Here is a 27,713-nt window from a genome sequence, read left to right as displayed (position 1 = left end):
GGTGTTGTTGGTACTTGCAATGGTGGACCCAGGATTTTAGGTTAGGGACCAAGATTAAAAGACAATATTGAAAATAAAATTAATCAGAAAAATATTAATCGATAACAATAAATAAATAAATAAGCAACTATATGCTAGTGTAATTGTCATACACAATCTATTATAAAATGTAAACTTTAATTTATTTTTTCACATCTAGTCCATTTTGCCCAATTGCCCGCAACATTTTTTAATATTTCAAAACCATAGTTGATAATAGTTATCAATCCATAGTTGATAATAGTCAAATCAAGAGATTAACCTAAATACACAAGATTTAAACATTTAATTTGATTCTTTAAAATAAATTGAGAAATTAAATCACTAATGCCTTGAATGCTTTTTAAAATTTATGTAAAATTCATCCTTTTTTCATCTTCTAAGTAGTTAAAATCATATATATTGTATAAAGTGAGAGAAAGTTCAATCAAGAATCAAGTTAGATTCTAATTGCACTACAATTTAGCACCAAGTGTCCTTCTAATTGCCCCACTAATTTTATACCAAAGTGTCTTTTGATTTTAAATGGAATTTAATTGTGCCAACTTTCATTCTATCTATTTTGTGGCAAGTATATTAGTAAGTAGATTCATGAATTTAAACCCCTTTTTTAGAATATCATGAACTAAACTTAAAAAATATATATAAAAACAGTCAATTAAAATTATATTACACTTCTATGTAAAACTTTTGAATGTATATACTTTTAAACTATTTTAAATTATTTTAAAGCCATCTTAATTTACTTCTAATCCATTATATTTAAATTAAATCTCATTTGAAGTCACTTCTAATCCATTTGAATCTAATTTAAAGTTCCTTAAAAAATCTAATTATTAATTTAAGTATATATTTCAATGAAAAAATATACCATATTTTAAAAATTGGTTTTTTATATATTATTTGAGAAGTGTATGCATAAAATAAATTTAGACGAAAATACTAGAAAATACTATTTTGGTCCCAACATTTTAGAGTCATGGTCAATTTGGTCCATATATTTTGTTAATTGTAAATTTGATCCTTTTTATTTTCAACTTGCAATCAATTTGGTCCAAATCGTTAACTCACTAATGGAAAATGCCTATGTGCGCAGTCAGCACACATGTGGCTAATAAAATGATTAAAAAGATTTTAATTGCTATTAAAAATGCCATGTTAGAAATTTTAAAAACAACAATAAAATAAAATAAAATTGAAAGTTTGAATTTAAGAAAAAAGTTCCAGCTTTTCTTGCACTTTCTAAGCAACCAAACACAACCTAAAAACACAAAATCTCTAATGCACACCTCGTTCACCAAATAACCGAAGAAGAACAAGTAAATTTGACCCACTACTTCATTCACCAAATCACGAACCCACAACCCAGCTCATACCAAACTCACAACCCAACGAAAGTCCCATGCTAGAAACACATTTCAATCAACTTATTAAATTTGATTTCAAGCAAAAACCCAAGCTATAACCCACACAAGTGGAAGCCACATCATGCAAAAGAAAATTAATCTAGTTGTGTTGAGGGATCGTGGGAGGCTTGGGTGCTTAGTGTTTGTTGATAATTAACCTGAGTAGGCATGTTGCAATGTGTTTACCAAATTACCATGGTTGATGTTTTAGATTTGGTGATAGGACAAGAATGTATTGACCCTTTGTGATAAATTAACCAATTGAGTTAGCCAAGTTAATTAATTAATTCAATTAACATGCAAAATGCGTGGTAGCACAAACAAATCACCAATTAACTAAATGCAGCGGAAATTAAATTGACACGGTGATTTGTTTACAAATGGGGAAAACCTACACGGCAAAAACCCCATCGGGTGATTTTAAGGTCACCACTCCCGAGAATCTACTATTATCAAAACAAGCAGTTACAGGTAAAGGAATCTCAGTACCTTATACCAACATAAGTTGAACCCTTACTCTAATACCCAATTGGACTTGTTCTATATTAACAATCTCTCATTTTCAATGCACGGCTCCCAGTACGTGACTAACCAATAGATGCGTGGATCCCAGTACGTGACTTAATCACCAACTCAAGAAAGATGTTGGCTGCAAAGTTCTTTAGTTCATCACATGATGAAGATCACAAAACTTCTTGGTCACAAAACCCTAAGGTGTACAAACACAACAACTTCTTCAAGAGAAAGATGAACTAGGACAAATTCTGTCTCCGGTCACAATTTGCATAAACAAAACTTTGCTTCACACTTGCGTAATCTTTGACAACCCTTAAAATAATCCTTATATATGTTTAGGATTGTGAGAAAAGAAAGCCCAAACATATACCCACAGATTGGATGAAAATTAGCTCTGAAAAACTGAATTTCATAAACCTCAATAAATAGGGTATCTATCGAGCTAACTGTCGAGCATCGGGGTTCAACAGCTTTTTAAACCTCAATAGATATTAGCTGTTGAGCTTTAAAATCCAGCATTTCTTCACTTGTTTCTTGGACATATTTGCATGGTTTTAACACTAGAACTTGAAACCTTGTTCCTTGAAGCATTAAACACATCCTAGATCTACCCAATTACAAGTAAAGTACGTTTTGTCAAATGATTAGCCAATTCTAAATTGACATATGTTACTAACATCAAATCACATATGTCCTAACATTTGGAGATTACGACTACGAGTTCATCCCTCAAGCATCTCCTAAGGTTGACTTAGTACGATCTTATTTGGGAATTTAGGTTAATTTGTGATGGTGGTATTATGGTGGTTGGGTTCATGGTGTGCTTTATTTTGATTTGAAGTTATTGTGATCTAATCTAGTAGGATCTTTTATATGTGATGGGTGATTGTTTGGTTTGACTTTTGTGTTTTCAGGTTGTGTTTGGTTGTCAAGAAAGAAAAGCTGAAATTTTTTTTAATTCACAATTTCAAATGTTTTATTTTATTTGTCTGATGTGGCCTATTTTTATTTTAAAATTTATGACATGGTATTTTTAATAACAATTAAATATTATTTTTTAGCTATGTGTGCGCCAATTGTGCACACCATTTGCCATATAGACATTTTCTATTAGTAGTTAACTGTAGGGAACAAATTGATTATAAGTTGAAAATAACATGGACCAAATTTACTGCAATTAAAATATAGGGACCAATTGATTATAACCCCAAAATATAGGGACTAAAACAATGTTTTCGCATAAATTTATCCCGACACCAAAAAAAAAGTTAAGTAACAATTTTTTTTAAAACATAGTAAAATGATTAGAATGAAAGTTTTATATATTCTATCAAATAATATTCTTACAAGATCTTTTTAAGTGTTGGAAAAAAAATATTGAAATTGTTAGAATTGTGTGGTTAAATGATTATATTTACCATATCATAGTAGTTTAAGTTTTTAGGACAATTAGTAATTTAATATGGTATTAGAGCAAGAGGTCATGAATTCAATCATTGTCTCCTCCACTCTACGTCTCATTTAAATTCCAAATTTTTTGGACAATTAGTAATTTAACAAAAATATAACTATTAATAATATTGAAGTTAGGTAATTATGTCTAAATGTAAATTTATTTTTCCCTATATTTGAGTTGAGAAGCTAATTTGAGTTGATAGCAACCTTGGGTTTGAAAAAAAAAGTTTTATTGGAGGCAAAGGCCCTAAAATAAGTACATAGAACTATAGAAGTAGAATTTTTTAGGCAACAATGCACTTTTCATCCCTACATTTTGGGTCAATTCTCATTTTGGTCCCAAAATTGATTTTGCTACTAATGTAGTCCCTAAAAAATGAAAATCGATTCTATTTTGGTTCCTGCCATCAACCCACTAACGAAAACCTACTACGTGGCAAACGGAGTACCCAAGTTGCTGACATGGTGATGATGTGGCACTAACGTGACCATTAAAATACTATTTGAAAGTTCAAATAGTGTATAAAACACCCTTGAACGTTTAGATCCCCAATAACAAAATTACCAATTCAAGCTTTAAGACAAACAATAAGTGTACAGAAAATGAACACAAGCTATAAACAGAATTGGTAAGCAATCTAAGCCAATTAAAATCACATCCACAACAGAAAATAAAAGGCAAAGATTAAGGGAAGAGAGATGCAAACACAAGGACAACACAACGATGTGTTATCGAAGAGGAAATTGAAGCCCTCGGCGTAAAACCTTTCCGCCGCACTCCAAGCGGTAAGTAATCCACTAGAAAATGTAGTTGGGATACATGAACAGCAATAGACCCTCCAAGTCTAATCTACCCAATGTACCTAAGCCCTCCAAGCTTCTTGCTCCAACGAGGTTGCGCCGAACCTATTTCTTTTCTAGCTTCCCAGATTCTGCTACTTTACCATAGTATCAACCAATGTGAAATTGATTCCTTCCTAACTGCTTCCTAGAACACCAAACAACCCTCTCACAATAATAGATATGGTGAGAAAAGCTTTTGGTAAAAGGCCTCTCAAGGATTTAACAATGGAGAGGAAGAGAGTAGAGGGATTTGAAGAGTCTCTTATGTAAAGATTATGGATGAATCAATCTTGTTTTACTCTAGGGTTTCTCTCTCAAAATTCTTTCTGGAAGCTCTCTTTCTTATGTGGGTATAAGGGGTATTTATACTGGGGTGAGAATGGAAAATGAAGAGTCAGGATTTTCATAAACAAAGGTGGCTCGCGGCTTGACTGAGTCGCGAGATCCAGCCACATGATAACAAAACGGCCAGTTGTCCTATTTTGTCTTATAGTGCTCCAACTAGCGTGACGCTTCAACTTCTGGCATGCTTGGCACGTGTGCTGCTTTTGGGGGCTTGAAGCCGCGAGTCACCCGTGAGATCAAGTCGCGAGCCTTTGTTTTCTTACACACTCTTAAGCATTTCAACACTCTATCTCACTCACTACCCTTACAACAATCCCACCTAAATACAGGGTTACTAAATGCTGAAATACAAGCAAATTTGGCATGGAATAAAGCCAACAAGATAGTTGATTAAATTCAACCTTACACTATTAAAAAAAATATTTGGCATTTTTATATGCCACGTTAGTATTTTATTATTTTTTTAAAAGCCATGTCAGAAAATTTAAAAAAATAAAATAAATTAAAAAAACCTTAAATCTAATTTAATTAAAAATTTATAATTAAAAAACATTTCTTAATGTTTTTCAACTTGTTCTTCATTTTACAATTGGTTCTTCGAATTCTTCATATTCTTCTCCAAATTCTCAGTAAATCAAACCCATAAACCTAGTAAACAAACCAACCCAGATCAAACCCAAATCAAGAAACCAATCACAACAAACCCAGAAAAACACAATCAAACCTAGACCAATACAATCAAATCCAAAATCAAACCTAAATCCCACTACCACTAACCAACACAATCAAACCACCACCACCCCGCCGACCTAACCAAAGATCCACCCCACCGACCAAACCAATGATCCAACCCACTGATCAGTCACTAAACCCAACGAACCAGTCACCAAACCCACCAATCAATCAACAAACCCACGCCAACAAAGTAACCAAACCCACTACCACCATCATTGATAAAAAAAGAGAGAGAAAGAGGGATTTCGCAATCATCAATAGACCAGATGGAGGCCAAGATCGAGCTCCATTTTGGCTGAGACAAAGGCCAAAATCGGGATGGAGGCCGAGATCAAGCTTCATTCTCTCTAAACCACCGCTAGCCCTCTTCCTGGATCTGGTTCAAACTATCGAGACGGATGCGAGATCGAGCTTCACTCTCGCTAAACCACCGCTAGCCCCCTTCCCCTAGATCTGTTCCAAACCGCCTGCCTCTCTCTCTCTCTCTCTCTCTCTCTCTCTTAATGGTTTAAAATGGTCTAATGATAATAATAAAAAAAATAGTTTGATGATTGTTAAAGTAAATATGCTTAATACACTAAAAAAATAAATAAATACATTTAAAACTAAAATGGTCTAAAGATAAATTTTTGTTGAATTTTCTAATTAATTTAATTAGATTAATAAAAAAATCGTTTAAAACTAAAAAAGTAAAAAAATATATATATATATTTTTTAAAGTTAAAATTAATTTTTTTAATTTTTTATTAATTAAAATGCTGATGTAGCATTTAAAAAATGTCAAATAATTTTTTTAATAATATTTTAATGGCCACATCATCGCTATGTCAGCAACTTGGGTACTCCATCTACCACATAGTAGGTTTCTGTTAATGGGTTGATGGCAAGAACCAAAATAGAATCAATTTTCTTTTTTTAGGAACTATATTAATAGTAAAATCAATTTTGAGACTAAAACAAAAATTGACCCAAAATATATGGAAGAAAAAGTGCATTTTCGCCTTTATTTATTTTTAAGTACTATAGAAGTAGTAGTTGAGAAGTAGTCTAGAGTAGTCAGTACAAGTTGTTTTATTATGATTAGGTGATAGCATGGGACCACAGACCTAGGAATGCTTGTCAGTTTTTTGTTTTGTTTTTGGAATGCTTGTCAGTTGTCGTGGGAGTGCTTGCCAGTTGAAGGAAGATGGGTTAGGGGGTATTCAAGGTCCATTGGGCATACAACAAGTGTGGTGGCTGAATTATGGGCATTGAGAGATAGTTTAAATCTTGCTATTCAGTTGGGAATTGGATGTTTGGAAGTGGAGCTTGATGCTAAAGTGATTGTAGAGATGTTAAAAAATACTAACAACACCAATATTAAAATTTCTCCATTTCTTTTTGATTGCAGATCCCTCTTAACAAGATTCACACAAGTTCGAGTAGCTCATGTGTATAGGAAAGTGAATAGGTGTGCTGATTTTTTGGCTAAGCAAGGTTGCTATATGAGGGAGGATTTTGTTATTTTTGAAGTTTCCCCCTCTGTTGAATTAGATAGACTTATTATATCTGATGTAAATGGGTTGTACTATTATAGGCAGGTTGCCTCTACTTTGGCCTCTGTGGCCAGTCTGTAAGTTGTTTTGTTTTTAATATATTTTCCTTCTAATAAAAAAAAAAAAGAAAGGGAATGCTTGCCAGTTGTCATTTTTTTTATGAATGAACCAATTCCACATTCCTATGGCAACACTTAAAATAAAAAAATAATTGGTTTCCTGTGACATGATTTTTTTTCAATTTTATTTTTTGTGTGACAAGCTAATGTAGCGTAACAAGTAAGAGTTGGTTCCTTAGCAAAACATGCTATTAGTATTGTTGACTTTATGGTTTGAATGGAAAAGAATCCTTATTTCTTGGAACAAGCTCTCCATCACGATATAATGTTTTTTTTCTATTTAATGAAAGTTTTCAAGTTCTCTATCAAAAAAAAAAAAAAGAAAAAAAAGTAAGAGTTGGTTCATTTATTGGTGCTGAAGTTGAGGAGAGTAAATTTTCTGTAGTTATCATGGGGTCTGACATATTGGAGGGGTTAAAAGAATGGTTTTGGGAATTATGCATGTGTTCAGGTTTGGCTTTATTTGGTGTAATTGATGGGTATATGACGTTATCACCTTGCGTAACGTATGTGTCACTTGAATTCCGTGTAGGTGGGGTATTCAATTCTTGGTCAATCACCGTAATGTGAGCGTGAAAAGATCCAGGTTTGAAAGGATATTCGTTGAATTCAGGGCGTCATTATGAGTTACTAGGTATTGCCAGGTTTCCGTTTTCAGTGTCAGAATTGCCTTGTGAGGAGGTGGCATGGGTGTATTGAACAAGAAAGTGGGTTGTATTGGTGGTGGGGAAGGTGGTGCATTTTGTGGCGGCGGGCAAGGAGGGGCATTTTGTGGCGGTGGACAAGGTGGGGTGTGTTGTGGCAAGGGTATTAGGCGGGGAGTACGAGGAGGTATAGTGGATGGTGGGGTTTTTTTTTTTTTTTTCTTCACAAGTTGAGGTTGTTGGATGTTTGTCATGGTGGCACGTAGCCAGGGCCCATATTGTTAGTTGTATGTGCTTGAAGTACTTAAGTTGATAGTCAAAAGCTGGCAGTCTCGCTCATCATGATCTAACAGACCGCATTCATAGCAATAGATGGGCAGTCTTTCGTACTGGAGAGAGAACCATTGTGGGTCCTGGTCCCCTACATTCATGAAACGTCCTCGACAAAGAGGTTTAGAGATGTCGATGTTGACTCGTACTCGGATATATTGGCCTTAACAGTCACTAGTAGAGGAAAGATCAACTTGTTTAGTAGAGGAAAGATCAACTTGTTCAAGTGTACCAAGCGTGGTCCCAATGGCTTCTGCGTTTGCTCGATTCATACACTAGAGAGGAAGGCTGCGGATTTGTACCCAGAAAGAAGCGTTAGTGAAAGTGGCATCATCCACTGACTCTTCCTCTTTAGGTTTATATAGCTCGATCAAATATTTGTCAAAGGACTAAGGTCCCTATGCAAGGATTTTCAATGGATCGGTCTCATTGTCAAAGAGTATTAACACTGTGTTTAGACCAAGGTCGCGGACTTCCAAAATCCAGACAGAGTGCAACATACTCTGAAGTGTGCGTCATAAGGCTTCCATATTTACTCTGCATTTGGTGAAGAGTTTTGCCACCAAAACTTTGTTGTTGCTCTCTATCTCAAGGGTGAGGTTGACGAGTTTCTATTCAATGGAGTGTAATGATAGGCGAGCCCATCTTCCAGTGAGATTGTCCGTGGTCAAGAGCAAGAGGATTAGGGGGCAAGGGAGAGAAGAAAGGGAAGGAGTGGCGTGAAAAGCTTCCACCAAAGTGGGGAAAGGGAGGCCAACATGAAGTAGGCACTAGGGTTTCATCACCGTGGTACAAGGTCAACGTGGACATTGCTATCTTCAACCAGCTCAACTCTGTGGGAGTTTGTGTCTTAATTCGGGACCACGAAGGATCGGTGGTTGCTACCATGAGCAAACACCTTCCCTTACCGCTAGGTCCTTTGGAAGCAAAGGGGAAAGCAATGGATGAAGTTGTCACCTTTGCATGGGATATTGGAGTTAGAGATGTTGTCTTTGAAAATGACTCATGGATAGTTTTCGACGCCCTCAATAGAATGATCACTCCCCCAATAGCCATCGCAAACCTTATTGATGGTATTCACCACAAGCTGCACTCCTTCAAATCCACTTGTTTTCTCCACGTATTGAGACACAACAATAAACCAACTCATACTCTGGCAAGACATGCCAAAGGAATTAACAATTTTGTATGTTGGATTGAGGAAAATCCACCCATTATTGAGTCCCTTGTGATTTAGGATGCTATATATTTATCTTCATTTTAATAAAGTTATCATATTTCTCATCAAAAAGGAAAAAAAAAAAAGAAAAGAAGAAGTAAGAGTTGGTTTATCCTTTGTTTCAAAAGGCAAATAGCAGTTTAATATAATATAGTAATAATTACTTATTTAAGAAAGTTGACAAAATAAAATTTTTTTTATTAGAACTAAAAATTTTAAACAAGAACAAACATTCTCTCCAAATTAGTCTGTGGAGAAATTTTTTTAAAATTTATTTTTATTAGGTATGAATTTTAAAATTTTAACTATTAATTTGATGTTCTTTATGTTTTTAATATATATATGTCAAATTCTGTTCAAATCCAATATTATTTACTATTCAATTAATAACCTTATTTTTTTTATGTCACAAAATTTTGAAATTTAAATATTTGATTGATGACATAAAAATTAATTTTTGATTCTCTTAAAATTTTGTAAATAAAAAAAATAGAATAAAAACATATAATCTACCTATTAAATTTTCAAAATTTAAATACAATAAAAACATATAAAAATAGTTTAAATGATTTCTTTCTAAACTTTATTTGATTTAAAGTCTTTTATTCAAGATAAAAATTAAAAAAGAGCTTACCCTCCCGTATAACAAGGCTGACTTGTTCAGTGTTCGAGTGCGGTTGTCGGTTCTTTGACTTCTTTCCACGCTGTGTGTCACCCTTAATAAATAATAACTCTCTCTGCGCGAGACATTATAAATGTGCAAATATAATATCATGATATATAAAACGTGGTTGTCTTCCTTTCCCAACCGTGAGTATTCTAAGAATCTAAAGTCTAAACTACCAGTTTCTTCTAACAAGACTTCTCAACTCACATCTATCTACCTTACTACTTCAACAAACCAGCAATACAAAAATCCAAGTAAAAATGGGGCAAAGTTTGGATTCAAAGTCCAGTTGCACCTTACCAGTCACTTAGAAGCTTTAGAAGCTTTAGACCGAAGTCCGTGTATAAATATACGAAGACGGTTCAACAGGGACGGAGCCAAAACTTAGAGTTAGGGGGGCGGTTTTGCTGTTGGTTGTGTGCAATGACTTCGGCCTTCAACTTTGTTGCTACTTAGTCGCTTAGCTGCTAATTGTTTAAATTTTTTTAAAGGGTCAAATTGTTTGTTTTAAGTAAAATTGGTTGACTAGGCTTAATTTTTTTTTTTTTTTAGTTTACTGTTGATAATTTTTGTTGTTGTACTAATTTTTTTGGGCTTGTATATTTCTTTTTTAGATTTTAGACTTGGTCTTTAAAATGTGGAAAATGTTTGAATTACAAACTTTTTTACAAATTGGTGATAATGTAAGTGGTGGTTCCAAATGCAAACCAATAAAAATTTATTATCTTAACCATTTGTATAAATGTTATAAAAAAATTTGTGACTATAACAATACTATTAAAAGAATCAATAATATTTTTAAAGGATCAAAAGTGTAATTTTTTAAAACAAAATTGTTAAAATTAGTACCCATATATATAATAATATTTTAAAAAAAATTTGGGGACATCCCCCAGGTCCAACCATGGCTCCGTCTACGCATTCGTCTTTAGCGTTGTGTGGTAGCTAGCGCTGTGTTGGTAGCTAAAACACCACCCTTCACATATATAAGTCCCTTTCGTAAGGACTGCTACATTTGAAATAAAGTCAGGCTTCATATGTGGATAGCTAGCTCTCAAAGCACAGAGTGAATATCACATTGAAGAGAGTGAGATATGAGTTTCAAGAACAAAGAATCGTTGATACACCTTATTGGCCTTGTGTTTCTCGTTGCGCAGTGTCTTTGCATGGTCGAAGGCAAGGTCCATTTCTATGAGTTCGTTGTAAGTGCTCTTACTATATTATAGTCTTGACTTTTATTTTTTAACTTCAAAATCACCCGTCTCTTTATTCAGCCAAAAAAAAAAAAAACTTGAAAATCACCGCTGCAATAATGTCTATATATAGAAGTAAATGTGTTTGATTCTAGGCAGAGGCAAAGCTGGGGGACAAGGGAGGCCATGGCCCTCTAACTTTTGAATTTTTCCATTATTATTATTATTATTATTTTTTTTTTTTTTTTAACATTTGATTATAAATCTAAAAATTACATAAAAATATATTTATGAACCCCTAAAAATTTTCTCTCTCAAAATTTAGAATAGGCTACTCAAATTATTAAGTTAATCCAGTAAAAATTTAACCCAAAAGATTAATTTGGCAAAAAGGAAAAAACTCAAAAAATTAAATTTGGTAAAAAAAAAAAAAAAAAAAAAAAAAAAAAAAAAATCCACCATCTGGCCCAATAATCAGCTCATGTTCCTCCAAAACCTCTCATTCACCTTTAATAAAGTCAAAATTTGCAACGTATATAAACTCAAAAAAAAAAAAAAAAAAAAAAAAGGAAGGGAAAACAAACAAATTTGATTACTGTGTACTGTCCCAATTGCGCCGCTTGCCATGGCCAATTAACCACGCCAACAGTGTTCTTGCGGGAGTCTGTAACGCCATTCCTCGTCGGCACCACTAGTACACCTCTTTCTCTTTTAACGCTCTCTAGTCTGTTTGCTCGACACTGCTGTTATATTTGTTAATAACTGCTCAACACTACTGTGAAAAAATTCTCTTTGACCGACTAGTAAACCCTTTTTTTTTTTTTTTTTTGAGAAGCCGATTAGTAAACTTCAAGACTTAGTAAAGAAGAGCTGTAGAGCTGTACAGATATAATACTTTTCTCCTCCTTTATTTTTATTTTTTTAATAAGAAGATATATTAGTTTTGTTCTGTTGATTTAATGCTCTTTACACAGTACATTATCTCTAATAATAATAGTGTTGTTTATATTAGCATACTAGATTATCTATTTATTATCTGATAATAGTAGGAGGACAAATAATTGTTTTATTGTTTGATTTGATCTAATTGCACTTAAATAGTAATTCACACTTTTTTTTTTTTTTGTGACAAAAATTATTATATAAATCTTCAAAACTCAGAACCTACTAATCAACCTTTTATCCTAAATGCTGAAACATTAGATGTAACTCCTTAGAAAAGCTCTAAAATGTAAAAAGGTTAGTTCGAACCTAAGTACAAATAATTTAGTATAGTGAAAAAAATGTAGGCACAAGTTTAATTACTTAAAGTTAGTTTATGAATTTAAGTATTTTATTTTTGGTCACAATTTGGGCCAAATTAACTTGAGTCTTTTGCATTTTGAGCTAATGTAGGCTGAACTAACGTAGGCTTTACCCATTGACACAATGTAGGCATAACTAACTTGGCCCCCCCTATGAAAATATCCTGCCTCCGCCACTAATTCTAGGGATATTATATAAACTTTACAAATTGATTCAACACTACTAAGAAAAATAAATGACTTTTACTTATTGTGTTATTGAAATCCACCAATTATATGCATTGTCATATCAGTTTGTAATTTATTATAAAATATAGGGGAAATTTCAATTTAAACTCTATAGTTTAGGAATAGTTTGAGTTAAATCTTATAGTTAAAAACGTATCAAATTAAAGTTATTAAACCTTGAATATTTGAAAGCTAACAAATTAAACTCTGAAGTCAAAATTTGGTAACACCATTAACACACACACAGAGGCCGGAAACTGAATTCCAGTAGTAAATTGAATATATTGACATGTTACAAGTTTCAAGTTAGTTGGTTGCTCCAACATACTCCTAAATCTCAGTAGCAAATTGAAGAGATTGACAGGTTGTTAAATTGCACAAAACTGATTGGGATGAAGGGGATGTAGAAGGTCTGAAGAGAGGTTCTTGTTGATTATAACATAACTTGCAAGGCTGACATTGAGCGCTTTTCAGATAGCTTCCAGTGTCCATGAACACTCATATTTCAGCTTCCCAACTCCACACTGACAATGTAGTTTAGAATTCCAAGTTTTAGATTAGAAGTTAATAGGAATTGAGTTTTTGAAGCATGTCGATATTCATATGGGATGCCCTGTTTTTCATCCAGGATTGCAATATATGAGTAGACATGAAAAAATCAAAGTGTTTTGTTGCTTCTAACGTAGTTACCAAATTTTGACTACGGGGTTTTATTTATTACCTTGCAAGAGTTTAGAGTTTAATTTTGTACTTTTGAAACCATGTATCTTAATTTGGACTTTCTCAAAACTATAGGGTTTAAATTGAAATTTTCCCAAAAATTTATCGTACTTTTAACATTTTCCTTTCTAGTATCTTAGATTTGAATTTTTGAATAGATGAGTTTGTCACCTGGATTGGAGAACAGTAGCATGGTTTTTTTGTCCTTAGATTAATTTATCAATATATATGCTTCTTATCATGCAGCTTACAGAGAAAAATTTCACAAAGCTGTGTAACACATCGAGAATATTAGTTGTAAATGGCAGTATTCCAGGGCCTGTAATACGGGTTCACAAAGGGGACACAGTGTATGTCAATGTTCACAATCACGGTCATTATGGGGTGACCATTCACTGGTAAGCTTATTCACTTTCTTCATAAATATGCATGTCTGTATTCAAATTGCTTTTGAATGAGTTTTGTTGGTTGCTTTAAATCAAGAATCACAGTGTTTGGAGGGAAGAAAAAGTAGAAAGAAAGAGAAAAGTGTAACTAATTGTAATTATGATTAGCTTAGTACAAAATACATAGCTCTGTTATTTATATACAGAATCAGAGATGTGGGAAAGAAAACTAAGAGCTAACAACCTATACATGTGGATAACAAACTAAATTCCACCTTATAAGCTTAAGCCTATATACATACAACACATGTCGTTTAGCCTATAAAAGAAAAGCTACTTGTAGCTTAGACAAATGATGACTTTAGCAAGTGTCACTTCTTCAAATTTTCTGTATTTGTACCATCTTAATACTCCCCCTCAAGATGGAGCAAAGATGTTAAGAATGCCTATCTTGTTAAGTAAGGAAGTAAACTGATATGAACTGAGAGGCATGGTGAATAAGTAAGCTAGCTGATGTTTGGTAGGAACATGAAATGTTTTGATTAGCTTGGCTTGTATCTTTTCTCTCACAAGGTGCCAATCTATTTCTATTTGTTTTTGTTCTCTCATAAAACACAGGATTCGCAGCTATATGCAAAGCTGCTTGACTATCATAGTAAAGTAAGACAACTCTAGGATGACTTATAGTTAAGTCTTTTGAGTAATGTCAGCAGCCACATAATGTCACAAGTGGTAACAGTCATTGCTCTATACTGAGCTTTGACTGAAGACCTGGAAATTGTTGACTAAATATTAGTCCTCCAAGAGATTAATAAGTCTCCCAAGAACACACAATAACCTAGGTCATATTTCCTAATATTTGGACAAGAAGCCCAATCTGAATTTGTGTGTGCCTTTAAATGCAGCTGAGAATTAGCCCCAAAGAATAAACCTTTACCCAGTGTACCTTAGAGATATTGCAGTACTTTCAGTGCATCTTGAAAATTAGGCATTCTGGGTTTATCCATAAACTGACTCAACTGATGGTGATATCTGGTCTAGTGAGGGCCAAGAATAGAAGCTTCCCAACCAACCTTCTATACTTTGTAACATCTTGTAATAGTTCACCACTGTATTTTGACAGTCTGCAATTCTGATCCAAAGGAAATTTAGCTAGTTTAGAGGCCAAGATCCCAGCTTCTTCCAACAATTCCAAGTATACTTCCTCTGACATAGGTGCATGCATTTAGTACACTTAGCTATCTCAAGGCCTCGAAAGTTCAAAGGTCCCAATCCTAGAAGCTTTAATTGATCGTGCAAATATGTCTTAAAACTATTAGCATCTTCAAGCTTGTTGATAGTAACCAATATGTCATCTACATATACAAGAACAATGAGAACTGTGCCTTCTATCACTCTTGTAAATAGTGAGTAATCTGATTTGGGTTGCTCAAAACTTGTTCAAGAATAGCATTGGTCAATTTATCAAACCATTCTCTGCTAACCTGCTTCAATCCATACAAAGATTTGTTTAATCTGCAAACTTTAACCTCCCACTTGCTAGCAACATCAAGTGCATAATCCAAAGGCAAATGCATATACGATTCTTCATGAAATCCCCATGAAGAAATGCATTGTTAATATCAAGTTTAATAACATGCCAATCTTGAATTGTAGCTACAGCTAAGAGAGTCCTCACAGTAGCAAATTTGGCTACATTTGAGAATGTTGTTGGGTGTGAGTGAAGTCTCACATTGAATAATGATGAGAAGAACGAGTGGTAAATATAACATAGTTAAGCTCATACCTATTGGGCTTAGTCGTTTTGGATTAAGTATGTCTCTATATGTTATATTAACTACTCAAGGAGTCTCTCTAAGATGTTTATGACCCTTATTAAGAACACAACAATTAACACACAATCACCCTAGAAATGAATAGGTATATTAGATTGAAATTTTAATGCTCTAACCATTTCTAAAATATGTTGATGTTTTCTTTCAATAACTGAGTTTTGTTGATGTGTATCAACAATGAAAATATATGACCCTTATTTTTGAAAAACTCTAGTAATTTGAGATCAGGAGCATTGTCTGATTTGAATCACTTTATCTTAGCATGAAATTGAGTGTCAATCATAGAAAAGAAAGTTGGAATATGTATAGAAGATTCAAACTTTAAACTCATGAGATAAAGCCATGTAGTTCTAATACAGTCATCCACCAAGGTTAGGAAATATCTAAAGCCTTCTAATGTATGAATTGAAAAAGGGCCCATGTGTCACAATGAACAAGATCAAAAGGATGCTGAGACATGTGGTTAGCACTTCGAAAGGGTAGCCTTTTATGCTTTGCCAAAGTACAGATTGTCCAAGTAAATTGCTCATTATTATTAACAACAATTTGAGGATTACAATGAGAAAAGAGCAATTGCCTAGACATGGAGGGATGCCCCAATCTGGCATGCCATAGATATACACCTTGGCTTTTATTTTTTACAAAAGTAAGGGAACTAAAACTTGCAAGCATAGCTGCTGAAAAATTATTCATAAAAGAAACATTGGAAACAATGGATGGAAAAGAAAATTAAGGGTATGTAGTAAGAGTAGTGTCCAAAAGGTATGGATTCCCCTTTGCTCTACCTAATCCAATCATCTGTCATGGTTGTAGGCCCTGAATAAAGAAAAGGGTATCCAAGAAAATTAAACAGCAAGAATGATTTTTGGTTAACTGTCTTACAAAAATCAAGTTGAAAGAGAAAGTTAGTACAAAAAGAACATTATGCAAGGTGAGAGTGGATGTTAACTTCATTGTTCCTACATGTGTAACAACTGCCTTGTGACCATTTGGATTGAACCATGTGGTATGTGGCTCTTATATCTAGAATCCAGTCTTAGAAAGATATTAAGGAAGAAGCAGTGAAATTAGCTGAGAAGACTGAATGTTCAAGAAAGGATTTAAGAAATATACCTGCCATGTCCTCAAAGGCTGCAAAGGTTGAAGGCTGTATGAACCTGAAGTCTGTGTCATCACATAAGCAGCTTGTGGTCCTGGAAATTTAACAATTGATTGTGATTCTTGAGGGTTTGTGCTTTCAGTACCCATTTCAGTAAATTGAGAACTTAAAATAGCTACATGTTATTTAGCTCTTGACACTATGATTGTGCCTGTGAAAGGGTGAGCTTAGGAGCTTCAGATGCAAGTGTTGGCCTAGGAACCATAAAAACTGCAGCTTGATGCATTTGACCTTCCCTTCCTCCATTCCTATATCAAGGAGGAAATCCATGAACCCTATAGCAGTAGTCAATAGTGTGACCCCTCAAACCACAATGAGAACAGATTGGTCAATCTTTATTATTGGAATTAGAACAATGAACAAAAGAGCTTTCAGTTCTAGTAGCTAACACAGCAGATTCAACCACATAATTGTTCTTGAGCCTACAGATTTCTGCCTTTTCTCTTGCTAAACTAGTAAGAAAACCTTGATAATTGATTACATAGGTTCAAGCAAAAGAATTTGCCCTCAAGATTGGAATAGCTCTCATTCAAACCCATGAGGAATTCAATAACATACTCTTCTTGAAATATATCATGCACCTTCAACATAGCACCACATGAACAAGCTGACAAAATTCTATAACTGACCAATTCTTCCCAAAAACACTTCAGCTCGGTGAAATACTCTCCAACAGTAAGTGAATCTTGAGTGTGACAAGTTAAAACTTTCTTCAATTCAAGAAATCTTGGACCATTTCTCTGATTATACCATACCTTCAAATCCATCCAAACATCATGAGCTCAATCTGAATAGATCTCACTACCAGCTATGTCTTTGGAAAGAGAATTGATGATCCATGAGAAAACTATGTCATGATATATATATAGTGTTTGTCAAACGCACATGTAATGACATTATCTTCCATTTTTTACAAAAGTTACAACCTTTTGGGATTTAGGCATTAAGTGACCCGAGAAGCATACTTTAACGTGGTATTTTGTTTGAGAAATTTAATGCACTCTTTGTTGTTCATATTTCTATAAATAATGCTAGAGAATATGTAAATTACACTATTTGGTGTTCATATTTCTATAAATATAATGCTAGAAAATACGTAAATTTAAGTCGAGCATTCTGACTGAGTGACAACTTATTGTATTATTGAATTAAAAACAAAAAACAAAAATGTAGACCTAGGAATGTAATGATGCTCATTTTTTTATAATATTAAAATATTTTACGCATTTTAATTTTATTAAAAAACACTAATAACTCTATCTAAAAGAAATTACAAATGAGAGCTAAAAAATAAAAACCATGTATTAATTATATTTATAAATGTGTACTGATTAGTTTTGTATACCATAAAAACAAAAAAACAGAGAAACAAAACAAAACAAAACAAAGGCATAGCATGAACTATTATTAATTACAAGCTATGAAGCACGGGTGCGTTTCGGGACTCGGGTGCGGGTGCGGGACTCGGCAATTTTTGAAAAAGGTGGGTGCGGGTGCGGCAGGACTCGGCGATTAAAAAATTATTAAAAATATTTTTACAATACATGTTTAATATATTGCTAAGCATACTTTTTCACATTATATAAACAAATACCAAATTTAAGAGCAATAGTAGATAATAACTAAAACATGATGTTCATAAATTAAATATAATCTACAAGATTGAAACTAAAACATTCCATGATGTTTTGGACGAAGCACACAGAGATGAGGGACGGAGCACACAGAGAAGGCAGAAGGGAGATGAGGGACGGAGTGAGAGAGGAGTTTTGGACGAAGTGTGAGGGTCTGGGGGTTCTGGGTATTTAGGTTAAGAGTCCTTAAGTCAAACGGTGCGTTTGCACCTTTTTTTTCTTTTTTTTTTTTTTTGAATTTCGGCCTGACTCGGCCGTTTCGGCCGATACAGGTCGATACGGCCCAAGTCGGCGCGATTTGGGCTGCGTCGGCGCCGATTTCGGCAGCGTCGGCGCCTATTTTGGCCGCGTCGGCCCGAGTCGGGATCCGCCACGTGGCGCGACACGGCACGACGCGGGACGGACGCGCGGTCTGCGGCGTCCCTCCCGAGTCGCCGCGTCGGACGCGAGTGCGCCGGCCTGGGAGCCGCGTCCGTGCATCCTTGATTACAAGTCCAATGCATTAACACTTTGTAATGACATAAAATAAAATCATTTACATTCTAGTGCTTTGTTGGTCTAAGTGTAGATTGATTAGGTATGTGGTTTGATTGAGTTATGCAAGGGAGGTAAGTTTAATACTTTTCAACATACTACTAGACAATTTGAATAGTTTCGTACTCATTTTGGTATCTAATTTAAGGGTAGGTTCCTTGACTAAATTAGGATAATCATTCGTAAGAAATAAATTTTTTCTAAACTTGGGAATATTTATACACATATTTTGGTAGCATTCTGTATTCCACGAAATGTGAGGTTTTGGGGTAATTTGGATTCGATTAATCTAAATTTTCTTAAATTGTGGGTTCCGGTTAACTCAACTAGTAAAATCTTTAATAATTGGTAAAAATATTTAGGATTCAATCCCCCGGACTCGCTAGGTTTAAACTTTCTAAAAAAAAAAAAAGATTTTTTTAAATTATTTACATCCTCATTAATTAATCCTGTAAGACGCTTATGAATGCTAACTCCAAACTAAACACCAATGAATATATCATAGCTCTCAAAATGTTAAGGAATGTTACAAGATGACTCTAAACCAAACATCAATAAATCTAATATATATCTCAAAAAACTTAATTAACACGAGTTCTATGAATTCATATTCAGACAATAAAGATGAAATAAATCTAGCGAACACATTTTCATCACTCCATCTGTTACATAAGTATTCCTCAACAATATTCACATCCTTGGATAATTTTATGGTTCTTATAGGCATGGTGTAAAGCAACCAAGAAATCCATGGTCAGACGGCCCAGAATACATCACGCAGTGTCCTATTGAACCAGGATCAAACTTCACCTATGAAGTCATATTTTCTACTGAGGAGGGAACTCTTTGGTGGCATGCACATAGCGATTGGACACGAGCCTATGTTCATGGTGCCATTGTCATCTTGCCTGCTATTGGAACAACTTATCCATTTCCCAAACCAGATGAAGAAGATATCATTGTTCTTGGTATGTTAATATTTTTTAAATATCTCAATCCCACTACATGTAAATAAATAAAAAATTCCACATCTATTCTGCATTGAATAAACATTCAACATCATATGGTATCACCCACAACATCAACTCAATGCATGGGAGTTACCGAGTATTGAAAAAATAAATATGACTAATGCTACCTGTTGTTGATGGTCATTTTCATGACAAATTTTCTACAAGCCTATTTCAGCCGACCCTGACTTCCTTGTAGGCTCAATCCATATATTTTCTTTTTTTCTTTTTTTATTTCTTTTTGCATGGCCTAAGCTTATGTCACCCATTGCTGAAACTGACAAAGTATGATTTGGAGAGTATACGTCAGTTCCTCTTGAACCATTTGCATCATTAGCCTAGCCTATGCATGCTATCAAGTGGGCTAGGGAAGCTAGTAGCACCTTAGATCTATGGAGAAAATTTTCACCCCAAATGAGGTCTTATGCTCTCGATGTCCGTGGCTAAATTTATTGAATGAACCCTTTTTAGCTTTTAAGACATGGCTAACTCCCATTGGCCAATCCCAACTATTGGCAACCACTAAATGCAGCCTCCAAGAATCTGAAATAGTTGAAACAGGGGACACAATGGGTGCTTAGTCAAATTATTTCCTAAACCATGCTAAAAGGCCCTTGCTTTACCCAAACAAAAGCTGTAAAGTTTTAGATCCCTGGAAAACACAGTGTTTAACCTAATTTATTAGCCAAGTTCTTACTTAGGTTAATTATTCAGATCTAAGTAAAACATTCGTCGCACATAACATGCATAGTAAAAAACTAAATAACATAAGATGTGATGACCTAGGAAAACCATTGAAACAACTCGTTTCAAGATAAAAACCTGGGGGGAACTATCCCGAGAGAACAATCCACTATATCAAATTGAGATTTACAGTCAAAAATACCAATTTGTAGTAAATCTAACATAGTTACCAAACTAGGCTCTAAACTCCTCAGACTTCTTTGACTTGGACATGCTCTCACATGAACCTCTAGCTCATGTCTTGATCTTTAGTACACTTGATAGCTGAAGCTTGACTACAACTTTAATCCACTAAAACTAGCAATATGAGTTTGATCTCTGGTAGGTGCTTGATGAAATTAGAAGGTCTAATACCTCACAGATTTCACAAAAGTAACTCTCAAGACTTAAAAAACGTATATTAGGATTTTCCTTTTATACCTAGCAATGTTGGACTCAAACCCTAAACGTTTGCAAGTTGTTAGGCCTTATTTAAAATTCTTCAAAATCATAGTTCGATCAATCGAAGCTCTCTCTTGATCGATTGAGCTTGAAACATTTTCAATTCTTCCTTTTGCAACTTGTATGTTCTTGAACTTTGACTTATATCAACTTGAGCAATGTCTAAAACACTTTATAAACCCTAAGATCTAATCCTAGACAAGTTTTTGTTCTTGGTTTGCCAACATACAAAGTATTTAGAACCTAAACATTTATGTCAAAATATTTAGAACCTAACAAAAGCCAACTTAAAATTACCTTTATTCAATATCTTGGTGGCTCAAAGCCTCAACCATTAGCAAAACACCAATCATTAAACACACCCAAGACTCAATATATAACCCCCTTCATTGGCTGAAAACACTGACCATGCTTTACTCTTAAAACTGCAACTTTTGAACAAAAACTCATTCAGTCAACAAAGGGTTTCATAATTCTGATGTTATGGTGGAGAAATATTGGTACAGAGAAGCCTTCCCTCTCTTCCTTACAATCTCTTTCAATTTCCTCTTCTTGCTAACTATAGGGGAAAGTTTCAAACCTGAAGTTCTATGTGTATTTTTTGTATTTTTGTCAATTTAATTTTGATTTCTCTCTTGTTAAATCACCATTTAACTTTGTTCATCACACATTTAGAATTTTAGGCTCCACTCTCCACAAATATTCACTTTTAAAGAGCTTGAGAGGAGATTTGGGCCTATTCTTATATTTTAGCCTTTGTCCCAAAAAGGTTCTCAATATTTTGGCGACTCCATTGTGGAGTCAAGTGGCTAAAACAAGGAGAAATCGTGCCTCCAAAGAAGCAAAAGCAATGAAAAGATGGTGTTTTTAACACCAAATTGTTCCAATAGGAGTTGTATGAAACTTTGCCTCGATAAAGGAGAATAGTGAAGTTGAGCTAAAAAAGGTCTATCCTTAGCTGGTCGAGCTACTGAAGATGTTCCAAGGAAACTGTAAAGTTTTTAATTGTTACGTCCAATCAAATGTGAGGGCCTTCTATAGATAAGGAGTAGAGACTATTTATTTGATACACATATTATGTTTCATAATCCTCACGATAATATAGCGGGGTCCTATAGATGGGAAAAATGAAAAATTAACCACAAAAAAAAAAAAAATATATGGGGAATAAATAATAAAAAAAATGCACTTTATGTGCAGCCCAATATTTTTGTATGTAACGAAAGAAAGTTTGTTAACAATACAAATTCCAAAATTTGGTGGAAAAAAAGTACTTAATTATTTCTAAATGTTAAGTTTCATGTTTGATGTACGGCATCTATAGTAATGAAGTGATAATTAAACATGGACAACTTTTATTGAGTATTAACTGCATATTTACTAAATTATAATTAATTTGATAGTGAAAAATCATTTTCGGCCTCATCCCGTGCATTTGTACAGGTTAACAGCTAGTATCTGTCAGTGAATAATATTATGCTATTGTATTTCTAATTCAGTTTTGTTTTGCTAAGGATGCAGGTTCATGGTATAGTGGAAACTTAAAAGCCTTAGTGGATGATAGCCTATATTATGGAAGTGACTTGCCACACTCTGTTGCTTTCACCATAAACGGCGAACCAGGAGACTTGTGTCCATGCTCCAAAGGTTTGATAGCAGATTTTACATTTTACATTTTAGTAATACCCCAAATCAAAATCTTCTAAAGTTTTTAATAGAGTAATGCTCGGAATATTACAAATTTTATTACATAAAGTTAATAGATTGATGTGTCACCAATTAGAAAAAATTAACTCAAACATTTATTTATTAGGCAGTTGAAACCCACCAATCATATTCATTGTTACATTCGTGTGTAAGCTTTATGTGGTAAAATTTGTAATACTTTTAGCATTTTTCATAAATTTTACAACATAAGCCTTACAAATTGATTTGCCACCAAATACAAAAAGTAATTCGAACTCTCATTTCTTAACATATGAGTGATACTAGGAATACTACATTATTTTTACAATTCATTTATTTTATTTCTACATTCATCATCACATTAATTTGCAATGTTATATAGTAAAATTTGTAGCATTTTCTAAAATTTATAGTTTTCCTATCATTAGTCTTTGTACCATCCCTAACATCACTCTACTGCATAATCATTACAAGTTAATGTCTCACCAATCACAAAAGAGTGATTACACATTCATTTATTAGGTTTAAGAAATCCACTGATCATATTCATTGTTATATTAGTTTTTTTATTATTTAAAATTTGTAGTATATTTAGCACTCTCCATAAATATATCGCATTTTGGAATCATAAATTGAGTCATAATCTTGATCTTGTAGAAACAACATACCATCTAAAGGTTGATCAAGGCAAGACCTATCTTCTTCGTCTAGTCAACGCAATTGTCGCTGCAGATATGTTCTTTGCAGTTGCTCAACACAATCTCACAATTGTTGGAATGGATGCACATTATATCAAACCTATAACTACTAGTTACATCATGATAAGCCCAGGACAAACCATGGATATCCTACTCACAGCAAATCAAAGTCTTGGCCAATATTATATGGCTGCTCGACAATTTTGGAGCCAAAATGTAAAGGTTACAGTTTTCGACCATGTCAATACCACTGCAATCATCGAATACAAGGGAAACTATACCATCCCATCATCTCCTTCCTTTCCAAGTACACTTCCCATTTACAAAGACTTGAAGGCTGCCATAGAATTCTCAAAGAATTTTAGGAGCTTAGCAAGCAAAGAACATCCAGTAAATGTTCCCCTAAACGTAACCACCAAAATGTATATAACACTTTCTATAAGTGACATTGCTTGCCGAAATAGCACATGTACATCAAAAGGTAATGGTACTGATATACTGGCTACAAGCGCGAATAACATAAGTTGGAGTAGTCCAATTGCTACCAATATACTGCTTGCTTACTACAGGTTTGTCTCTCCCATAATTTATTTTTAATACTCATTGCTTTGGTTTTGTCAAGAATAAACTAAATATAAATGTTTCATCAAAATGTAACATGAGTATCCTGCTACCATATATTTTGACAATACATTTTGACATTTGATTAAATTAAAACCTTTCATATATGCAGAAATATTAGTGGGGTTTACACTACAGATTTCCCAGACGAACCCCTTTATTATTTTAACTTCACAGCTGACGATCTTCCAGATGATATTGCAATAACAGACCTTGGGACCAAGGTGAAGGTGTTGAATTATAATGACGTAGTTGAGGTTGTTTTTCAAGGTACCAATTTGAGGGAAGGCGCTGGGACTCATCCAATCCATTTGCATGGGTATAGCTTTTACGTGGTTGGAACAGGTTTTGGAAATTATAAAGACGAAACTGACCCAAAAGATTTTAATTTGGTTGATCCAGTCGAAGTGAATACCATCGCTGTCCCTAAGAATGGATGGCTTGCCATCAGATTTATTGCAAACAATCCAGGCAAGTTATATATATCACCATTTTATATGTTTAGTTACTATTATTATAAAACAAATTGCATGCATTAGAGACAGCACATTCATTGGCACAAGATCTTGTAACTGCAAATAATAAAAATAAATATCGATAATTTTTTTTATAAAAAAAAAATAATAATAAAATTAAGGAAGGTGGGATCAAACTTGTGGAAAGAGGTGCTATGTTTTTGTGAGCTAGCCCATTGATCTATAAGCATGTTGTTTTGGTTGGTCTATAATCTATATTATGTATCATGGATGTTAACATCAATCACATATTTGGCAGGTGTATGGTTTTGGCATTGTCATTTAGATAGACATATGACCTGGGGTATGTCAGCTGTTTTTATTATAAAGAATGGAGACACTGCTGAGACAAGCATCCGTGAACCCCCTCCTTACTTGCCTCCATGCAAAGTTCCATTACGATCGTGGCTCCAAAACAATGACGGATCAAATGAAAAAGAAAATTAATCCGATTTTTCTCTTAATGCATTCATCTTTATCTACTTATGTAATAATTTTGTTAAATGTTTTATTGCATTAATTAACTATAGTTCTTTCTCAAAAAAAATTAACTATAGTTCATAAAGAGAAATTATTCAATATTCCAAGAGTGTAGACACCCATTTTGCAACCCTTTATTTTTATCATTTTTATTTTTTAGCATTAAGGGCAAAATGGTCATTTTATGTGTGAAAACTCCAATAATGTTCTTGATCATAAATTTCAGATCTTGAGTGCCAAAGCACAATTTTATGAAAACTTGTGTCTTTTCATGTGTTCCAAAAAAATGTTGAGATCTTTATTTTATTAATACTTAAATTGGATTTGTTGATCCGTAGTGTTAACTTATACACGAATGCATAGGATTATTGTAGATTGATTTTAATTGTTCTGTAAAAGATTAATTAAAATATTTAATCACCACCGCACACCCTTAGTGCGATGGTCATTCTATAAGTATAAATGCTTGTGAAGTGTGAGAGAGTAGCAAGAACTAGCGTTTAAGTCTCCAAAAGGGACTTTTATATACATATATACTTAAATTAGGTTAGAGTAAAAATTTTATTTTGTATAAATATAAATATATATATTTAATCCAATTTGTTGTTAATTTTAATTATGTTAGAAATGCAAATACTAATAATTCCATACAGATAATGTTAACTTTTAATTTATTAAATTCAAAATAATTATATTTTTCTATAGTTGGACAATGCATTTATTTTATTTTACTAATTAGAATTTTGAACCATTATTTGTGGTGTGCTTTTGTGTTCCCTTTCTTTTGTGGGTGTTTGTTTCTTAAAAACAAAAGGTTTTAACCATTAAAGAACACTACCGAAAATAGAGTCTAAATGTGCTAAGAATGCTCAATTGCCTATCTTAAAAACGCTGAAAATTGAAGTCAAATGGAAAAACTCAAAAAGTGGGTCGTACGGGACTCATCAACACTTCAATTTAGGACAGGACGCCGACAGGGGGCCCTGCATGGAGTAGAATTCTCTAGTGTTTAGTTTTCTTCCATCCATCAGATTTTTTTTATACCAATGTTATCAATACGGTTTCGGTGTCTATTACAGTCTATCCATGGGAGAAAAATATGGAGAAAAATATGTCAGTATCAGCTTATTTTAATGTACTGTTTCAAGGTTACTACTATTTTATTTTATTAGTTATATACATATATTTCTTTATATATTTTTGATCAAACCCATATAATTTATTAAGAATTTTAAAATTAATATTCTATATTTCAATTGATATATCAATCTCGAACCCAAATATCTATTTAATAATAATAATAATAAAATTTTGTAAATATAATAACACTTATATATACCTAGATAATAAAATAAATAACAAAGTTTCTCTCCAAATTAGTTTAGAGATAAACTTTTCAAACTTCCCTATTATCTTTTTATTGAATGTGAATTTTGAAAAATCTATCGTCAAATTGCATTTTCTTATTATATCTTCCATGCCTAAAAATTTTCAAGAAAATCAAAGATCGATAGCTATATCATTAATCAAATGTTTAAATTTCAAGTTTTTGTATTTTTAAATTATGCATAAAAAATACATTTATAGATCGAATAATAATTAACATCCAATTTGAACAACATTTGATATGCATGTTAAGAACATAAAAAGATGCTATCCAACAGTTAAATTTTTGAAATATATAGCCATGTTTGGGAGATGTTCTTGTGGGTAAAAATCAAACCCTTCAAACTCTTTAATTGGGTGTGAATTTGTAAAACAAATCCTAGTTTTGGCTTGGATTTGTGATTTTTTGATTGTTGTGTCTGATTAGGAAACCAACCGCATGACTTGAAGGTGGTTGGGAGATGTTCTTGTGGGTAAAAAAATTATGGAAATTTGATGGTCCAATTGAGAGAGCATAGTGGCTAAAGTTTTGCTGAAGATGGGTACAAGGGTGTGGGCCCATGACTTGGCGATTTTAGGATGGTGTCAAGTTTGAAATCCTGTTGTTGTATTGGAAGAGTGGGGTGAAATATTGGTATTAGTAAAGTTTAACCTCAATGAACAGTTTGATTAAGAGAACAAAGCGATCAAAGTTTGTGAAACTCCATCAAACCTTAGTCAAGCTTCAAATTTAGTTCCATGGCCACTAGATTTGATCAAATTAGGTTAAGTGGATATGTTTTGAGTTGGTACCGAGTCTAGATTGATGTTTAGAGTGGAATCAAGGTTTTCTTAGTTTTCGTGCTTTCTCAGTTTCAGGTTTCAAAATGGCAAAATGAAGTAGCTAGAACACCCAACACATTTATAACCTGCAACTTAGCCCCCAAATCTAGACTCAAATCTAGACTTTGAGATCTCAATAGATTTTTCCAATAATTTAATTTTTAGATTGTAATCAGGAAGCATAATTGTTTTACTCGGATTTTTACATCGCGCTCGACATTCCCCCACCTTTTGAGGTTTTTACTTCGCAATGCATGTTATGTAATAATAAGTGTGTGATATGTGTACAACATTAGGGGTGAGGTGTGAACTTCTTTACCTATGTTCATTTTTAGGAGTTGCTACCAATCATGGGAATTCTAAGGTATGATTACTCACCTAAGCCTAATTGATTTTATTTCCTAAATTAACTAAGAAAACCATAAGGGCTCCTAAGCAAAAATAGAAAATAATGGAATGTCTCG

General features: G+C 33.5%; 1 protein-coding gene across 1 annotated transcript; it reads left to right on the top strand.

Moving 5' to 3' along the window:
• The first annotated feature begins 10,819 nt into the window (after positions 1 to 10,819).
• LOC115975458 (laccase-15-like) lies at positions 10,820 to 25,085 on the top strand. The gene is made up of 7 exons (XM_031096242.1): positions 10,820 to 11,055; positions 13,545 to 13,696; positions 19,570 to 19,814; positions 22,563 to 22,688; positions 23,385 to 23,994; positions 24,159 to 24,517; positions 24,821 to 25,085. The coding sequence occupies exons 1-7, from the start codon at positions 10,948 to 10,950 to the stop codon at positions 25,006 to 25,008; spliced, it is 1,788 nt and encodes a 595-aa protein (XP_030952102.1). The 5' UTR covers positions 10,820 to 10,947; the 3' UTR covers positions 25,009 to 25,085.
• The last annotated feature ends 2,628 nt before the right edge of the window (positions 25,086 to 27,713 follow it).

The sequence above is a fragment of the Quercus lobata genome, chromosome 2 (assembly GCF_001633185.2).
Source record: "Quercus lobata isolate SW786 chromosome 2, ValleyOak3.0 Primary Assembly, whole genome shotgun sequence".
Classification (NCBI taxonomy): Eukaryota; Viridiplantae; Streptophyta; class Magnoliopsida; order Fagales; family Fagaceae; genus Quercus; species Quercus lobata.
The sequence above is the reverse complement of the archived record's forward strand: the minus strand, read 5'-3'. Positions and strand labels throughout refer to the sequence as shown.